The 18,076-nt window shown below is 38.8% G+C and overlaps 1 protein-coding gene across 7 annotated transcripts in view; it reads left to right on the top strand.

Annotated features, from left to right (window-relative positions):
* PCCA (propionyl-CoA carboxylase subunit alpha) overlaps nt 1-18,076 on the top strand; it is a 414,132-nt gene that overhangs the window by 66,619 nt on the left and 329,437 nt on the right. For all 7 annotated transcript variants that reach the window (XM_039502573.1, XM_039502579.1, XM_039502605.1 and 4 more), the window contains 2 exons: nt 2,057-2,170; nt 4,199-4,252. In XM_039502573.1, coding sequence (XP_039358507.1) covers nt 2,057-2,170; nt 4,199-4,252 — 168 coding nt within the window. The remainder of the gene's footprint in view (nt 1-2,056; nt 2,171-4,198; nt 4,253-18,076) is intronic.

Raw genomic sequence — 18,076 nt, forward strand, 5'->3', positions numbered from 1 at the left:
ACAGGTTAGACAAACACCTGTCAGGGATGGACTAGATAGCACTTAGCCCTACCTCAGTGCAGAGGCCTGGACTAGATGACCTATTAAGGTACCTTCCAGTCTATGGTTCTATGGTAAGGATGCATGCAGGTTTTGGACCTTAAAATGTTCTTGCTCTTAGTGCTTAATGAAAGCTAGTGCATAAGTTAATTTTGGCAATGTTTGTTCAAAATCATTTATTACAATCTAAGAATTGTTTTCTGTGTGTTCAAATAGACATTAAAATCTCCTGCATAAAGACTTTTTTTTTTTTAAATATATGTATGGTTAAATAGCTGCATAGTGAAACCTGAGTATTTGTCAGAAGCTGTGATAGTTCACATGTGGTAGATTAGAGATTCCAGAAAGTAATGGGTGTTTGTAGATTCTGATTCAGGGAAGTATTTAAGTGCATGCCTAATTTTAAGCATGTGATTCGCCCCACTAATTACAATGGGACAAATCATATGCTTAAACTTAAGCATGAATTTAAACACCTTGTTGAGTCTAGGAATTGGGGTTTAATTCTCCAAACTAACTCTTAAAAGCCTGACTAAAAATGGGAAACAAAACTCAGGTTCAGAACAATGCCCCTGTTATATCAGGTAGTTGTGCGTCTGCTAGAAATGTTTTTAGCACGTCTTCTTGAATGTTAGCTTCTCAAGCAGAATATTTTGCCATTAAAATATATTTTTGGCTGCCTCTTTTGTTGTTTTATATAAATCTTCATGTATGTGTGCATTTCTCTACCCTCTTTTTCCTTGAATAATCCTGTAGTATGCAGAGGCCACATAAAAAGCAAACTGTTTTTATGTGTCACCATGTGAATTGACAACTTCATACTCTATTTACAATATAAAATTATCATGCTATTGGAGTAAGACTCCTAAAAGAAAATAAATCAAGGAAATGAAAGTATTCTAAATTTTGCTACTTACTTTCATGTATTTTAATGCCAGTGTCCAACAGCTAACTGTAATGCGTTTAATTTAAATAAATATTTTGGCTGTGGTATTTTTAAAATATTACCTGGAAGAAATAACAAACAGGCCTTCATGTGTGTTGGATTTGTACTAATGCTGGAATGCCAAAACTGATACGTTAACATAGACACTGGCTTTAAAAAAATCATAGTTTAACCATTTTGCAAATTGCAATTAAACGTTTCTCATTTATCAAATATTTTCTTTTTTTAAAAAATACATATATGTATTTAAAAATCTCCTTGGCACTCCCAAACCAATGCAAAGATCATCGCTTAGTTGCAGTTTTATAACTTCTCTCCCAAACGAACGAAAACAACCCAATATGTTATGCAGATGAGCCACTTAAATTTCTCTAAAACATTTCTATTTAATTATTCCTATAAAATATGGGGAAAACTTTCTTAGACTTTTGTATGTTAAGATTTGACTTAAAAATATATTTGACAATTGCACATGTGAATACGGATACAGTGGATCAGGAATCAAATATGTGCCTGCTTAAATAATTTTCAAGATTTTCTGGTTCACGTGTAGTGATATTGAACTCTTTAGTCATAGGCTTTAATTTGTGCATGGTGCTGACCTGATGCTGTGCAGGGACACTCACTGCATCCCTTCATTCAATTCACTCTAATTATCCCCAACTTCCTGGGGAGCCTGCTTAGAACTGGCCATGAATGTTTGTTGTTAAGTATTAAGATATTAGGCTACCCTGGTTACATGTAACAAAGTAGTTTTAGGCTGTGAATTTACATATAGATGATCAGTACAGGAAGCTGAAATTATATTTGTCATAATTTTATTTAATCAAATACAAAGTATATATTGAAATAATAAAACATTTTGACTGTGACTTAAGCTTGGAGCAAATGAAATGCAATTTAATGTTACTTTGAGTTCTTGTACATTGATGTTCAATTTCACTGCACATTTTAGAAGTGGCTATGGTATGTTAATTATCTTTGAAACAATCAGATTTGTGTGCATATTTCAGGGTGGTGGTAATTATTTTTGCTGGGAGCATCTGTTAATGCAGAATTTTGCCTCTTCAGGTTCATGTGAAAATGGCGGATGAGGCTGTCTGTGTTGGCCCAGCTCCCACCAGCAAAAGCTACCTCAACATGGATGCCATCATGGAAGCCATTAAGAAAACCAGGGCCCAAGCTGTGAGTCTGAATGAGTCTATCTGCTGCAGCTGTTTCATATATAGAAAGCAGAAAAGCCAGAGTTTGTATTTAAAAAAAAAAAAAAAAAGTGATTGAATATGCTATTCCAGTTAGTTCATGTCACATGAGTTAAATGTGGCCGAAATCGCTACTGGAAATCAAAGGCTTTGTAGCATCTGGCAGTTCTGGTTGCTGATCCTGCAGGTGGCTGCTGGATTCAGCTTTCACACCAGGGAGCAGCTTCAGTTCATTCCCAAATTTGCTTGGGAAAAAAAACCCCAATTAGTTTTGAGCACTAACCCTTTCCATGCCATAACAGCTTTTTTCGATGTTTTTATAAAGTGTGTCCAAAAAAAAAAAGCTTTTGTTCAAATTCAGTTTTAATCATTTTTAAAATTACACACATAATTACACTTGCAAAAAGGTAAATGATGCATCCAGTAATTATTTTTGTTGTTTCATAATGTTCCACAAAATGCACATTAACATAGATGGGTAAATACGGCTGCTGTTGTCTGCCCCCCTCCTATTCCAATGGGCCAGAGATCCAAAGTTTATCTGGGATTATATTGGAAAAGCAAACATACATATAACTGATTGAAATAATGCTTTTTGCTGTGGTACCAGTGAATTAAGTGCATTACTATGTACAAAAACATCTTTAAATAAAATTTGATGGATGGAATCAGTCAACACCAGTAATTACCCTGGAGTGGCTCAGTTAGCATTATCATTTCTTTTGAAATAAATGTCTTTCAGTATGGTGCTTGCAAAAAAACCAAAACAACCCCCCCCCCTTGAAATCGAATTTACAAATAGTACAGATGCTTACACTGTTTAAGACACAGTGCAGATAAGAATAGTTTATTCTTTAATCTTTAGTCTGTCAGAATGTTTCTTTAGTTAACTGTTTATATAAAATTAAAAACAGTGCTGGTTTTGTGTAATTATGCAGAATTTATATTAAAGTGGAGATAGCATGTGGGGGTACATAATTTTGATCTGAGCTCACATTACTTTCGTCCCTGCTGAAAAAGCGGAGCACATTATCCCATTGATCACTAGCAGTGCTAGGAGCATTAGAGGTGGTAGAACTTTTAATGGTAGACACTAGAACTACTGTTAACATCTTATGCTAGAACAGGGGTTCTCAACTGGGGGTCGTGAGGTTATTACATGGGTGGTTGCGAGCTGTCGGCCACCACCCCAAACCCCGCTTTTCCTCCAGCATTTATAATGGTGTTAAATATATAAAAATGTGTTTTTAATTTATAAGGGGGGGTCGCACTCAGAGGTTGCTATGTGAAAGGGGTCACCAGTGCACAAGTTGAGAACCACTGTGCTAGAACAATTTTGGGAGGAAGTAGATGGGGCGGGTAGTTAGAGAGGAATAGAAAGGATGTGGTTGAGGATACATGTTGAGATATCTGTAGTCAGAGAAGTGTGGCAAAGAAACAAAAAAAGATCATCTCTGTGCCTCTTCAGACAGTGCCTCCCTCTGTCACAGACAAGAAGTGCTGCCTCCAGAAAAGCCAGGTCAGACAATTCATGTTAGCAGATGTGAGTTGAGAGGGCCAGATCACTTAACCCAGTGGTCCCTAACCTTTTTGGCTGGCGGGCGCCAGCCGAAGGACCACTGCAGCAGTGGAGCACCCACCGAAATGCCGCCGAATTTCGGCGGCGACGCCTCTCGACGACGTCACTTGCCATCGGCAAGCGTCGTCAGCGAGAGGTGTCCCCACCGAAATGCCGCCAAAATTCGGTGGCATTTCGGCGGGTGCTCTCCCGGGGGCCAGGACGCGGGCGCATTAAGATGCCCCCGCAGGCGCCATGGCGCCCGCGGGCACTGCGTTGGGGACCACTGACTTAACCTATGCTGAGGACAAACAATCTTGAAATGTTAAGCTAATTTAAATAATAATCAGTGAGACACTGTCTCACCTTGACATGCCTAACTGTCTGTGTATTGATTTCTAGTCTTTGAAATCTGATAAATTTTAAAACTCATCTTGGTTTTTATTTTCAAAGGTCCACCCAGGATATGGATTTCTTTCAGAAAACAAAGAATTTGCCAGGCGTCTGGTAAGGTGTTTTTTTTTTTTTTTGATTTGTTTGTTTTTGTTTATGAATCTTTTGCAAAGCACTGGCATGAGGAGGTATCGTAGATGCAGTACATTCAATGGGAACCAGTGTCTTAGAAGATTTAAAACGTTGTTGCAGCATATTTAGAGATTAAACTGCACATGTTCCAGAATAGCACTGTAACCTGAAGAAAAGGATTGTGATTGAACATACCTGAAATATCAAAATACCTATTCATAGAACATTTAAAGGTTATATTAAAATAAAGGGATTCTGTCGCTGGGGGCTGGAGGGAAGGGAGCAAGCGAGGGCATTTTAATGGTATGGCTGGATTTTTTGTATTCTGAGATGTGGATGGTGAGGAAGTTGAAAGGATTTTCTCATTACAAATTTGAATTTTATAACATACTGAAAAGTATCTATTTTCACATGCAATTAACTGTTTTTATAATACAAAAGCTGATTGAATTTATTAAATTTATTTTAATGATTGAACCAAGGACTTAGTCCTGCAAATACCTTTATTGGGACTATTCAGTTGCATAAGTGTTTTTATGATTGGGCCTAGAATGAAAGAGCCAAATTCATGATGTGGAGCTTGATTCTTCATCCACTGAAGACAATGGTGAATCCCCCATTTTTCTAGTGGTGTTGGATCTGGCTGCTTCTCATCTTTCAGTAGAAAACTGTTCTTGTCTCCTTGGACCCAGAGGAATCATGTGTCTCTGTGCTGGCCAGTTCGAGCAGAAGGGAGTTGACACTCCTCCCTTCCTAGCTGTTTATGTAATGTTGCAGTGGTAGGCAATTGAGCAGTACAACACAGAAAAGTCAATGGAAAACCATCAAAGATAAACTATAAACTTTAAAACCAGTTGGAGGTGAAAAGGGAACATTATAACAGTCAGGGGATTGCCCTGTCTAGGAATAAAGACAAAAGACAGCCTCAGTATATCTGGGGAGAAGGACACTGCATCCATTCACTGAGGAGACATCTTGTTGAGCGGTGGTTTTTCATGAAAAATTGGATCCTGTTCCTGAGAAACTAGCCAGCTTTGCAACAGACCAAACCAGGGATCGGCAACCTTTGGCACGTGGCACGCCAGGATAAGCACCCTGGCGGGCCAGGCCGGTTTGTTTACCTGCTGCATCTGCAGGTTTGGCTGATTGCGGCTCCCACTGGCCACGGTTCGCCACTTTAGGTCAATGGGGGCAGCGGGAAGCGGTGGCCAGCACATCCCTCAGCGGGTCACGGGCCAAAGGTTGCCAATACCTGGACTGAACCTTTGGGGAGAGAACTTATTTTATTAGATAGGAAAAATAACTATTAAGTGTAAGCCCTAGTTCACATTTTATGATTTTGTTTTGTATTGTATTTTAACCATTTCTTTCCTTCGCTCTCTCATTTCTAGTGGAGTTTCTGTTCTTTCGTAAATAAACCTACTTTTGTATTATAACTGCTGATAGGTGCTGTGCATTATACAGGAGTGGTGACCTAAGGTAAAACTGGTAAACAGGGGTACCATGCTCCTTTGGGAGTAGAGGATTGGGAATTTCTGAGAGCAGCCAGTCTCAAGGGCCTGCATATCACAGGAGAACACTTCAAGGGGTTTTGGGGTGTGGGGTGCATCTATTGTTAATCTGCGAGGCAAAAGCAGGTTGGCATAGCCCAGAGGAGAGTGCTTGAGAGACTCACAGGCTGATGGTGTTAGGGACCTACCACCCAGCTACCACAGGCAAGACTCCCTCTTGTTGGAGGGCAAGAAGTAACAAGGTGACTCTCAGTCCTGGGTACCCTGAGAACTATCACATCTCCCCCATGTAACTTGATTACATGTTAATTGAAAAGTGTGACTTATTTAAAGCTCACATATTTTAAGTAGTAAGGAATATTTGTTACCATTTAAATAAGTAATTAAGAGTATTTGTACCCTGTTATTCATGTTTGAAGCACATGTGTAAGGAAAATACAAGAATGGAGAAAAGAGTTGTGACCTTACAGAGGATATTGGTAAATAGTCCTTGGTTTCCCTTGTCTTACCTGGTCTGTGCTCATTTTGTTCAGGATTCCAGCTGTAAAGTGTGGGAGGGGAAGGCAGGGCTTAGTTGCCCTGGATATCCAACTTTATTGGATGCCATCACCCCAGTAAGAAAACTTTACTTGTAAGTGGAATACAGAACCCTTGCTATCTTTAATCACCATGTTGCAAAAAGCAGACAAATAAACAAGAGTCCAGATTCTGCATGATGCTAAATGCATCCTGAAAGCTGCTGAGTATCCTTTCCTTCCACTGAAGTTGGAAGGAGTTGTGACTACTTGGTACCTTCCTGGTTTGCCCCCCAAATCTGGTAAAACTTCTTAAAATTTAACTTTGTACCGCTAGCAGTTTTTCCATTCTAATTGTTCTGACTGTATGAAGAACAGTATGTTGGCCAGAGCTCAAAATGACTCCTTTTACTCATTTTGTTTTTAATTGTAAGTGAATTCTGTTCCCACTGGATTACTCTAGCATGATAGCTAGTTTTAGTTGGCAGTTGCCTTAAAAACAAAAAAAGAAACAAAAGTATTTGCTCATGTTGTATAACTATTATGTGTATATTTTGCTGCCAAACTTTGAAATTTGATAATCATTATCCCAAACTGGGCACATTTCCTAGTAATCTGGTGGTTATTTGGTGGTGTGGATTACACTCTGGGTGACAATCTGGAACACTCTCTTTTTGGCAGAACTAAGCAGAATGAAGCAAAGGGGATTTCCCTCCTCCTCAAAATATCTGCAGATACTCATTTGTATCTAGAAGCATATTCAGATCTGGCTGGTGAGATAAATTTAAAATATTTTTTAAATTGTTTATTTCACAAATTTGCTCACTCTGTAGCTATATAAAACCAGAATACAATTTATAATGTTTTAAATTAATTTTTACTTTTAAATGCTCTACATAAAAGTTGCATTGAAGGCCCAATCCTGCTCCCATTGGGTGCAGAATCATGCTCTCAGAGGACTCCTTAATGTAATGATTCCTTGTTTTTCTTAACTGAGCATTATTGGTATTTCTCATCTATATATTTAGGCTGGAAACTGAAGGCTCATACATTTCTCTTCATTCCAATCTAGCACAACTGTCAAGGATTAATACTAGGGCTGTCAATTAATCGCAGTTAATGCCTGCGATTAACTGAAAACAAAATTAACACGTTAATCAGATATCTCTACGTGGGAAGGGAGGCATTGGCTGCAGAGGGACCCAACAGTGTCAGAACAGACGCAGGAACCCAAGATGCCTCCAGAGGGCGGGAAGAGGAGAGAAAAGGAAGTGGCTCCCATTCTGGCTCCAGTGGAGAGAGAGGGATCCTGACCCCACCATGCCCCATTGCTCCCATACAACTCCTCACTCTGGGGGGTCCCCCATAGAGAACAGGGACCTGGCGAGCTCAGCCTCCCTCCACTAGCCTCTCCTCCCCTGCCACATGCTGAATCCCTGAGGTAAAATCCACCCTCCCTTGCAAACAAGGACTCACTCAACTGAAGGGAGCCCACCTAGCTCAGTAAAAGGAGGCGAGCCCAGTACCAGAAACCAACCTCCTAGCAGCAGCAAGACACTTCCCTCCTCTTCCTCCTGCACAAAACATTGCTTGCTCCCCACCACCCATCCTTGTAGTCACCCCTGTACTCCTGGACTCTCCTCCTGCGCAAGTCATTGCTTGCTAATGATCCCTGAACACTGAATGCTGATTTCTAAGATGAAACTGTCTTCCTCTTTGGACAGGAGGTGAGCCTGGTGAGCTCAGAAACCTCTAGCCCAACAGGAGCAGCATCAAGAATTCACCCTTCTCCTGCACAACACCCCTCCCATTTCTAGAATACTGACTTTCTGAGATTAAAAAAATCTTATCCCTTCAATAAGCCAAGGCTCTTCTAAAGGAGACGCATACATAATAAAGGCTAACCCAGCAGCAGCAGGGGAAAAAAAAGCCTCTTGCACAATTCACTCCCCTACTGAATGCTAAAATCCTGAGGTAAAACCTTTCCATATCCACAGCAAGGACTGAGTGGATTTGCAGGCTCTAAAGTTTTACATTATTTTATTTTTGAGTAAGTTATGTTAAAAAATAAATAAAAATTCTATATTTGTAAGTTCAACTTTCATAATAAAGTGCTTTCAGAACAGTACTTGTACAAGGTGAATTGAAATACTGTTTCTTTTGTTTTTTTGAAGTGCAAATATTTGTAATAATATATAGTGAACAGTGTACACTTTGTATTCTGCGTTGTAATTGAAATCAATATATTTGAAAATACAGAAAACATCAAAAATATTTAAATGGTATTCTATTGTTTAACAGTGTGATTAAAATGGCAATTGATTATTTTTTTTAATGTCACGATTAATCACGATTAATCTTCTTAGTTGCTTGACAGCCCTAATTAATACGCAATAGCATAGGTTGGGGTTTTTTTATTTTGAGTTTTTTCTTTTTTCCCTCTCATTGGTTGCTCTCCATACTTTAAAGTAATGATAAAATACATTTATGCCCTGATGTATATGCATGCATCAGAAGCTATTCCACACAGTTCCACAAAGGTAAAAAGGCAATATACTAAACATTATAAACTCACTGTTCTGTTTATAAGAGCAATAACGAGCTGAAAGCAGAGCTTTGTCTTTAATTAACACATGGAAGGTCAGATCACATGTAATCCTATTGTGTGTGATTTGAACAAAAGCATGTCTTTTTGGTCATTGTTGCTAAAATGATTCATGGAAAAACACACAGCGATAAACAGTTCTAGTAAAGGGACATAATCTGTAATGGTTTTAATGTACTGATCAAATAATCTATTTGCCAAATTATTTTCCCTTTTTCCCCCGCTTGGGTTCTCTTATTCCCTGTAGCAAATAAATGAAACGCAAGAGCATACGCACAGTTGGGATTTTTAAAAAATCCTGTGAGTTTTGACAAAGTATCTTTTGAAAAGTGAAATTTACTTGCACCTGAAAATCTGAGGTGATGTTTGAAAGGGTCCTATCAAAGCCTGTTTCTCGCAGTCTACTCAGTCACCTCTCTAGGTTTATCCATTCCATTTTCCTCTGATGACTTAGAAATGAAGTAGACCTTTTTTTTTTTCTGTATTGAATTGAGGCTCTATTGTGGATTTCATAGTCAAAATTTAAGGTCCATGTCTCAGATATTAAGACTTTTTTTTATTTTTTATGATATTGTAATTTTAAATAAAACAGTGAGGTAAATAACACTGAAGTTTGATGTACACTGGATACTTAAATTCTATCTTAATAAACTGATAAGATGTACATTGTCAAGCATGTTAGGTACCTGAGAACCCTATTTTACATTCTAATGTTGTTTCACAGGTTTGAGATTTCCAGGCTATAACTCTGTTAATGCCTTATGTAGAGAGAATGATTTATTAACTGAGGCTACTTAATTCAATGCACAAATAGGTCATTACTTGTAAATGCAATTATAAGCATAAACTACAAGTAATCAACTTGAGTTTTGCTGGTGGAATAATTGAATAACATCCTGTATTGACAGAAATCTAGAGATGCAGTTGTCAAATTTCATTTCCTGATAAAAATGGATTTTGAGTATGTTTTACTGTATGTCATGGAAAAGATTTTTCAAAGGCACAAATGACAGCTAGGTGTCTAATTTCAGTAAAAGTCAATGAGAGTTAGGTGCCCAACTATTTATGCCCTTGAAATCTGTCTCTGTGTTGCAGAAGGAGTGGTTGTGACCCTCCGATGTTTAGGTCACGTAACACTTCCAGTATAAAATGGAAAGAGTTCTTCTGATCTCTTTGAGAAGCTCTAACATCTGCATTGTTTGCAACAAGCCTTTGAAATTGGGCCAGGGGAAAGCTCCGTGGCTAGGGAGAGATTTCTTTTTGACCCATGGATCAGTTATTCATTTTTTAAAAATAACCATTTCTCTTTCCTTGCTAACATTTGTCAGGAAAAATTTGGCAGCATGCCAAAGTAATAACTGATCAAAAACAGTCTAATGAGTCAGGACCACACAGCAATAGCGCCACCACCACCATCCTAAACACTGCACTAAGAATGCCTGGGAGTTATCAGATCAGCTGTAGCTGTGCAGATGGAGAGAGTTGGGCCAGGCCCATACTCAGAGCACCCCTTTACACCTTGCATGTTGTCCCAGTGGCCCATTCCTCTCTGGGGGCACCGCATGAGGCACCCAGCTCCTGATGGATGGGGGAGAGAACAGGTGTCGGGCTGGGCTACTTTAGCCACCCTCTAGACTCAGCACCTGGCTCCAGCAGCCCATCCGTTCCCTTTCTGGGATTGCCAGCCTTCTCCTGTTACCAGCTAATACTGGTTTGTTAGTCCTGAAGCTCAAGTGGCACAAGTCTGCGGTTTAGGGTTCAAACCCTGATGATGATGCGTGATGGAGTAGTGCTAGTTGCACACAATGGTGTCTGTTTTTACCTTTTTTGATTAAACTAAACAAAACTAGGAAATTGCTATGAAAAATCTGTTAAAAGAACATTATTTAGATTACAAAGTTAAATGCTTGAAAACTAGGAAATGCTGGATTTACAGTTGCAGTGCAACCTTAATTCTGCTCCCTGGTGTATATGTAATATGGTAGTCTTTAATTATATGATCACATACTATTTTTTGCACAGGAATACTGTTCCATTCAGTGTATGTTATAGATACATCAAAGGGAAGAATTAAGATTGCACATGCAATCTTAAATTTAGCATTTTCTTAATTTTTGAGTGCTTGACTTTGCATATGGTTTTTACAGGACTTTTTGGTATGTAATCTACAGTAGTAGACCTGGATGAAGATCTTGGTTCCATTTTGATGATGAGATACAGATCTTCACTTGTGCAGTATTCAGACATTTTCATTAAAAACTTTTTTCTGTTTCTTTAGTGCTTTTCTAGTAATTACTGTACAACATGGCTAAGAAAAAGACACAGAAGCCAGTGCTATTTTTTTTAACCTTTAAAGGCTATATTCAGATTCTTGGTGGAATTAAATTAAAAAAAAATCCTTTAGCAAAATAACTGAAGAAACAAGAGATGTATAGAAATAACTAATCACATGATTATAAACTATTATAAGCCTTTTCTTTCCTATTACCTCAAACTGTTCTCATTTTTTGTGTCATCCCGTGTAATAAGAATCTGAAGCCTGTGCCTACAATAAACTCAGTGCAGGTGGACCCATGCCTCCACAGAGCTAACTGCAGAATTCTCACCTTTAAAGTGTAAGCTTTGGTGGTAGGGAGTAGAAACTTTCCCTCGTGTTTACAGCATGCCATGTACACTTAATGGCACTGTGTAAATAAGTGGGGGGATTGAATTTTGTTTGAAGGACTCTGTCTTGCTTTGACTCAATCTTGACAAATTTGTGATATGTAGTGATGAGGGTGCTATCATACTGGCACAGTCCTAATGAGACACTATATGCAGATTTTTCTCAAAGCCTTAAAAATGAAAGGAAGGAAAACTGACACACCACTTACTTGCTTTGACCCTTCTCTTCCTTTAATTGTTCTCCAAAATACATTATTTAAGCTTGAAATATAATGGGTTGAAATTTGTTATATTTTGGGAAATGTTGGGTATGAACTATGGCTGTCGAGTGATTAAAAAAATTAATCACAATCATACTGTTAAACAATAATAGAATACCATTTTATTTAAATATTTTTCGATGTGTTCTACACTTTCAAATATATTGATTTCAATTACCGCACAGAATACAAAGTGTACAGTGCTCACTTTATTTTTGATTTACAAATATCTGCACTGTAAAAAACAAAAGAAATAGTATTTTTTCAGTTCACATAATACAAGTACTGTAGTGCACTTACAAATGTAGAATTATGTACAAAAAATAACTGCACTCACAAATAAAACAATATAAAACTTTAGAGCCTACAAGTCCACTCAGTCCTACTTCTTCTTCAGCCAATCAAGTTTGTTTACATTTGCGTGAGATAATGCTGCCCACTTCTTGTTTACAACATCACCTGAAAGTGAGAACAGGCGTTCACATGGCACTGTTGTAGCTGGTTTCGCAAGATATTTTTATGTGCCAGATGCGCTAAAGAGCCATATGTCCCTTTATGCTTCAATCATCATTCCAGAGGACATATGTCCATGCTGATGATGATGGGTTCTGCTTGACAACGATCCAAAGCAGTGTGGACCAACACATGTTCATTTTCATCATCAGAGTCAGATGCCACGAGCAGAAGGTAGATTTTTTTTTTTTTGTCATTTGGGTTCTGTAGTTTGCGCATTGGAGTGTTGCTCTTTTAAGACTTCTGAAAGCATGCTTCACACCTTGTCCCTCTCAGATTTTGGAAGGCATTTCACATTCTTAAACCTTGGATTTGAGTGCTGTAGCTATCTTTAGAAATCTCACATTGGTACCTTCTTTGCATTTTGTCACATCCGCAGTGAGAGTGTTCTTGAAATGAACAACATGTGCTAGATCATCACCTGAGACTGCTATAACATGAAATATATGGTGGAATGCGGGTAACACAGAGCAGGAGACATACAAGTCTCCCCTACGGAGTTCAGTCACAAATTTCATTAATGCACAATTTTTTTTTTAATGAGCGTCATCAGCATGGAAACATGTCCTCTGGAATGATGGTTGAAGCATGGCGGGGCATACAAAGGTGTAGCATATTTGGCACATAAATACCTTGCAGTGCCTGCTACAAAAGTGCCATGTAAACGCCTATTCTCACTTTCAAGTGACATTGTAAATAAGAAGCGGGCAGCAGTATCTCCAGTAAATGTAAACAAACTTTATTGGCTGAAGAAGAAGTAGGACTGAGTGGACTTATAGGCTCTAAAGTTTTACATTGTTTTGTTTTTGAGTGCAGTTATGTATTGAATAGACATCATTAGGCTTATTTGGATGTAATAAGCCATGTGTTTGGGCTACCTTCATTAACATGCTGAACAAAAAAAGTAGCATGGTAAACCTGCTCTCTGACACACGAGTAACTCTGATCAAAATACTGACAGCGCACCTTAAAATAAGAACAAAGTTTTTATTTTGGCTACTGTTTGTTTAAAAGGATAGTGTCAGGTGGTGTAAGCTCAAGATTTAGATTTTGTAATTCTTCCCCATGCCCCTCAGTACATACAAAACAATTTTTTATGAGGTTACACGTTTAACTTACAGAATAAATGGGGGGGGGAAAAGAAAATAGTGTTTTGTTTGAGTTTAAACATTCACCTGCAGTATTTGCAACTCAGACATTGCAGCGCTGTGCCAGTGCATGAGATCCAGAAAGTGAAACTTAGTAGTCTTTTTTTCCATAGGGATGAAATACAAAAAGTAAAATGTTTGCTTTTAAATAAGTAGTCAAAAGTATATTAAAATTGTAAAACTCTTTTAGAATCCTAGAATCATAGAATATCAGGGTTGAAAGGGACCTCAGGAAGTCATCTGGTCCAACCCCCTGCTCAAAGCAGGACCAATCCCCAACTAAATCATCCATTAGTTAAGGTGGTATTGATAAATAGCCTAGGGAAATCAATTTTTAAAGACTTAAAATCTGACAGCATCTCTTTAAAACATACACTCTTTATTAGTAAGATAATTTAAACACATTCACATTGTTCTGTACTCTGTGGAGCATATTTCAGTCACCCATTTCTACCAGTTTTAGGCAGTAAGAGTTGTTTTCATTAACTATCTGCTTAAAAAGTCCTAATAGTACAGTAGAAAAATGGTATTAGTCTTTTCTCTAGAAGATGTTACAATAAATTGGCAAATACCAGTACAGTATCAGGGTTCAGTGCTTTAAAGATTGACTAGGATAAATAGTAATGAATGCCATTTATACATTTTGTACAATATCTTCCAAAATCCCACGTTTCTGTGGGTAGGTTGGGTACACAGTTACTTTGACTAGCACTTGCAAATACTTTTTTTTTCATGTATTAATTAATCGAACTTCAAAATTTTCAGGTATATTTTTAGAGGCTGTCTGGAAAACTTGGTCTAATTAAATAGATAATCTGTATAGTTGGAAAGAATGGCATGGTTTGTGAAGAAAATGCACACTTTTGTCTTCTGTCTATATAATTTGATAATATTTGCTGACACCCTGTGCCTTAACTTCAGAGTGCTTTATATGTTTGGTTTTCTTGTTGACCTTGTGCATACAGGACACTTTTCTTCTCCTGTGTGACAGAATCTAAATATATTTCATTTACCTTTTCTTTACAAAATATACCCTTGTTTTAAAACTCAAATATTCTCTTGAAATGTGGTGTCAGCCAAATTTTTCAACCTGTGTAATTCCTGTGAAACCTCTTGATTAAGTAGAAATGATACATTAGTTTAGGATCATTTGTCACTACGTATCATGGGGCAGCCTGATTTTTTTTTTTTAAATGATTTAACTTTATGTATGTGATAGGCAAAATATCTTTATTTAACATGGGTCATGTAACTTTTCCCATGAGGTGCTTTTCAACACCAGTTCTGGCACATTTAATGAGGTGTGTGGTACCAAAGATGAGTGGATTTGTGGAATTCTGATTTTTAAAATTCATTATTTTTTGACATGCTGTGTAACCACAATCGTTTTTTTCCCCTAGGCTCTCCATAAGCCTTTGTATTGCTTCTGAAATGTTGTTTTCCTCTTCCCTGCCATCTTCTTCAAGTCATATTTGGTTTATAGTATAAAATCAAGATTTTTTTTTCTAATTACTTGGAAAATTGCATTTTGTGTGTGTGTAAATGATTTGCAAACAAATCACCAGAAAATTTCCTTGTTTGATACTGGTAATGCTATTACTGCTCACATTGGCTGGCTCTCTTTTCAGCTATTGATTGGGATGACACAAACAATCTTGCCTTGATTACAATAAGCTCTCCATCTGCCCATTCTCGATCTAATACACTTGTTAACTTGTAGTGTTTTGGCATAATTGATAAGAGTTTTTGTACAGTAACTTTGAAACTATGATTATGGGCCTGCTCCTTCTCTTAAACCATTTAATTTAATGGCAAATTCTCATTGACTTCAATGGCATAGGATTTGGCCTGAAATTTGTATTACAAAGAAATGTCCATTTCTTTACAGTTAAAGCAGATCATATGCCTTTGAAATAAGAGCTCCTGTTGCCCTGTGGATTAATTCATTACACGCAGAAGCAGATGAAATTTCAACTTAGAATTCAACAAAGGCAGTGCCTCCTTATAATTAATAGATACTTGATATTTTTGTTTTTGTTTAGGGCATAGGAGAACTTACACACTATAACAATGGGTGGGTTTTCTACAGAGTCCATCTCTTAGAACACCAAATGCAGCTTAAGGTGTACGTGCTTGCTTCCTAAAATGTGCATGTGGGCATAAGTAATTGGATGATTACCACTGTTTAGTTATAGGACTGGATGTTTTCTACAAAGTTACAAAGTTTTTTAGACGCTGTATTGAAATATGGTGTTTGTGATCTGCTAATTTACTAAGTGGAAAATATTGTGTGCTGCAAACTCTTATCCCATTATGTGACATATCTTGGACATTTTACAAGATTTCTCTTATCTGTGCTATACTTGCTTTCTAACTGTTAATCTTCAAGAACTGGCAAAATAAACTGAATAAAATAACATTCATGCTTTCTGCAATAGGTGTTTATTAGTAAACAGTTTTTGTGAAAACTTTTAGAATATTGTTTCTGGTTAAAGTGTCAGAAGGCAAATTTTTTTGAAAGAACGGCACATTATAAAGAATTTGATCTACTGTTACCTCTGCACATAGCTGTGAACACTGTGCTACAAACTTAATACAGTACATTTTGATGGCAAAAATTGTCAGAAGTGGATGACTAAAGCGCCTAGATAGATAGATATTTTGTCTAATTGCTACTGCATCTACATAGATCAGTGGTGGGCAACCTGTGGCCCCTGGGTGCATGCAGCCCATCGGGGTAATCTGATTGCAGGCTGCAAGACGTTTTGCTGACATTGACCATCCTCAGGCACAGCCCCCCGCAGCTCCCAGTGGCTGCAGTTTGCCCTTTTTTTCAAGTCAGTGAGGGAAGGGCATTATGAAAGTCCGTGAGGTAACTAGACAGCCCTTGCTGAGAGGTGCAGCCTACAAGTATGTGGCCTACATCTTCTAACTGATCGTAGCAACAAAGGGGGGAATTACAAAGGCCCAACTTATAGTCATTAGCTGTACATCTGATCACTCTACATCTGAGGTGATCTGAGCTTTACCCAAATGTGGCACAGAAGGTCAAAACCAGGGGGTTGGGCTTTTGGATCTGTCATGTGATAGGCATGGCTATATTTCTTGTCACCTAATATGCCAACTGGAGGAAATACTGAGATTGCTTAGGAGACTTTTCCAAATTGGGTGTCTTGAGTTGAGATGAGGGCACAGTGGATTAAACGTATCTTTAAACGAGGTAAATGTGGCATGTCTTGCACCTTAAGAAGCAGACTTTTTACCTGATATCAGGAGAGCTGTAGTTGGCAGCCAGGGCAGACTGGTCAGTGTGATGGTTATACAAACCCCACACTGGGACAGAAGGGATTAAAGGACAGTCCTGGGCCCAGGTGGCCCCACCCTTTCTGCCCTGCAGAACACACTCCAATTGGAGACAGGGTTGAAGAAGGTGCAACCGAGCTCAGAAGGGGGGAGACTGGGGACGGAGACAGACCTACCTGAAAGGTTCTTGACAAAGGTGTTGAAGTCTCCATGAGGGAATAGGACTATATGCTGAGACCAGTTGGGACTGACAGTTGGGTTTCTTTTTCTTATCTGGTCCAGAAGCTGAGGGAGGAAAGCAGTAGTGGGAAGTGATCTAGGGAGGGTAACTCAGAGGGCCACCTTGGGCTGTTGAGCCTCCTAGGGCCCTGGGTCAGAGCCCGGTGGCGTGGGCAGGCCCAGGCTCCCCTACCACTTTCCCCATTAGTGTGTGGGGGTGGTGTGTGTGTGCAGTAACCACTAGGCCACCCAGCCTACCAAGAACTCTATTACAGTCAGTCTCATGGTACCTGTTATTAGATGCACAATTTCATTTAGCTGAATGGCTACTAGCCCTGTGTGGAAAGAATGGAGCCATACCAGGTAGCGATACTCTGCTACAGAGTAACACAAGGAAAGCGCAGTATTTCTTACATTCAGCTAATGTGCAGAGACTTATATAGGGACCCAATTTACTAACCAAATTGACTGTTGACCCCGATCTGATCTTGGAGGATCTATAGTTTTGGGTAAAATATAATCCAAGAATACTTATAGAAATAATAATGCTAGTTATTAAAGCTGTAAGAGTAAGAGAAGGAGATGGTATGATGGGATAGCCTAATTTTGGCAATTAATTCATCTTTGATTATTAGCAGGTAAATGTGCCCAATGGTCTGTGATGGGATGTTAGGGCTTGGCTACACTGGAGAGTTGCAGCGCTGGTGGTGGCTTTACAGCGCTGCAACTGAATCACTGTCCACACTTGCAAGGCACATACAGCGCTGTATCTCCCTGGCTACAGTGCTGGTTGTACTCCACCTTGACAAGGGGAATAAAGACTATAGCGCTGCTGATGCAGCGCTGCCTGGCCAGTGTGGCCACCAAAAGCGCTGTTATTGGCCTCCAGAAGTATTTGGAGGTATCCCAGAATGCCTGTTCTAGCTACTCTGCTCATCAGTTTGACCTCTACTGCCCTGGCTTCAGGTGACCAACCGTCAGACCCGCCTTTTAAATGCCCCGGGAATTTTAAAAATCCCCTTCCTGTTTGCTCAGCCAGGTGTGGAGTGCAATCAGTGAATCTTTCCA

The sequence above is a fragment of the Mauremys reevesii genome, linkage group 1, assembly GCF_016161935.1.
Source record: "Mauremys reevesii isolate NIE-2019 linkage group 1, ASM1616193v1, whole genome shotgun sequence".
Taxonomy (NCBI): domain Eukaryota; kingdom Metazoa; phylum Chordata; order Testudines; family Geoemydidae; genus Mauremys; species Mauremys reevesii.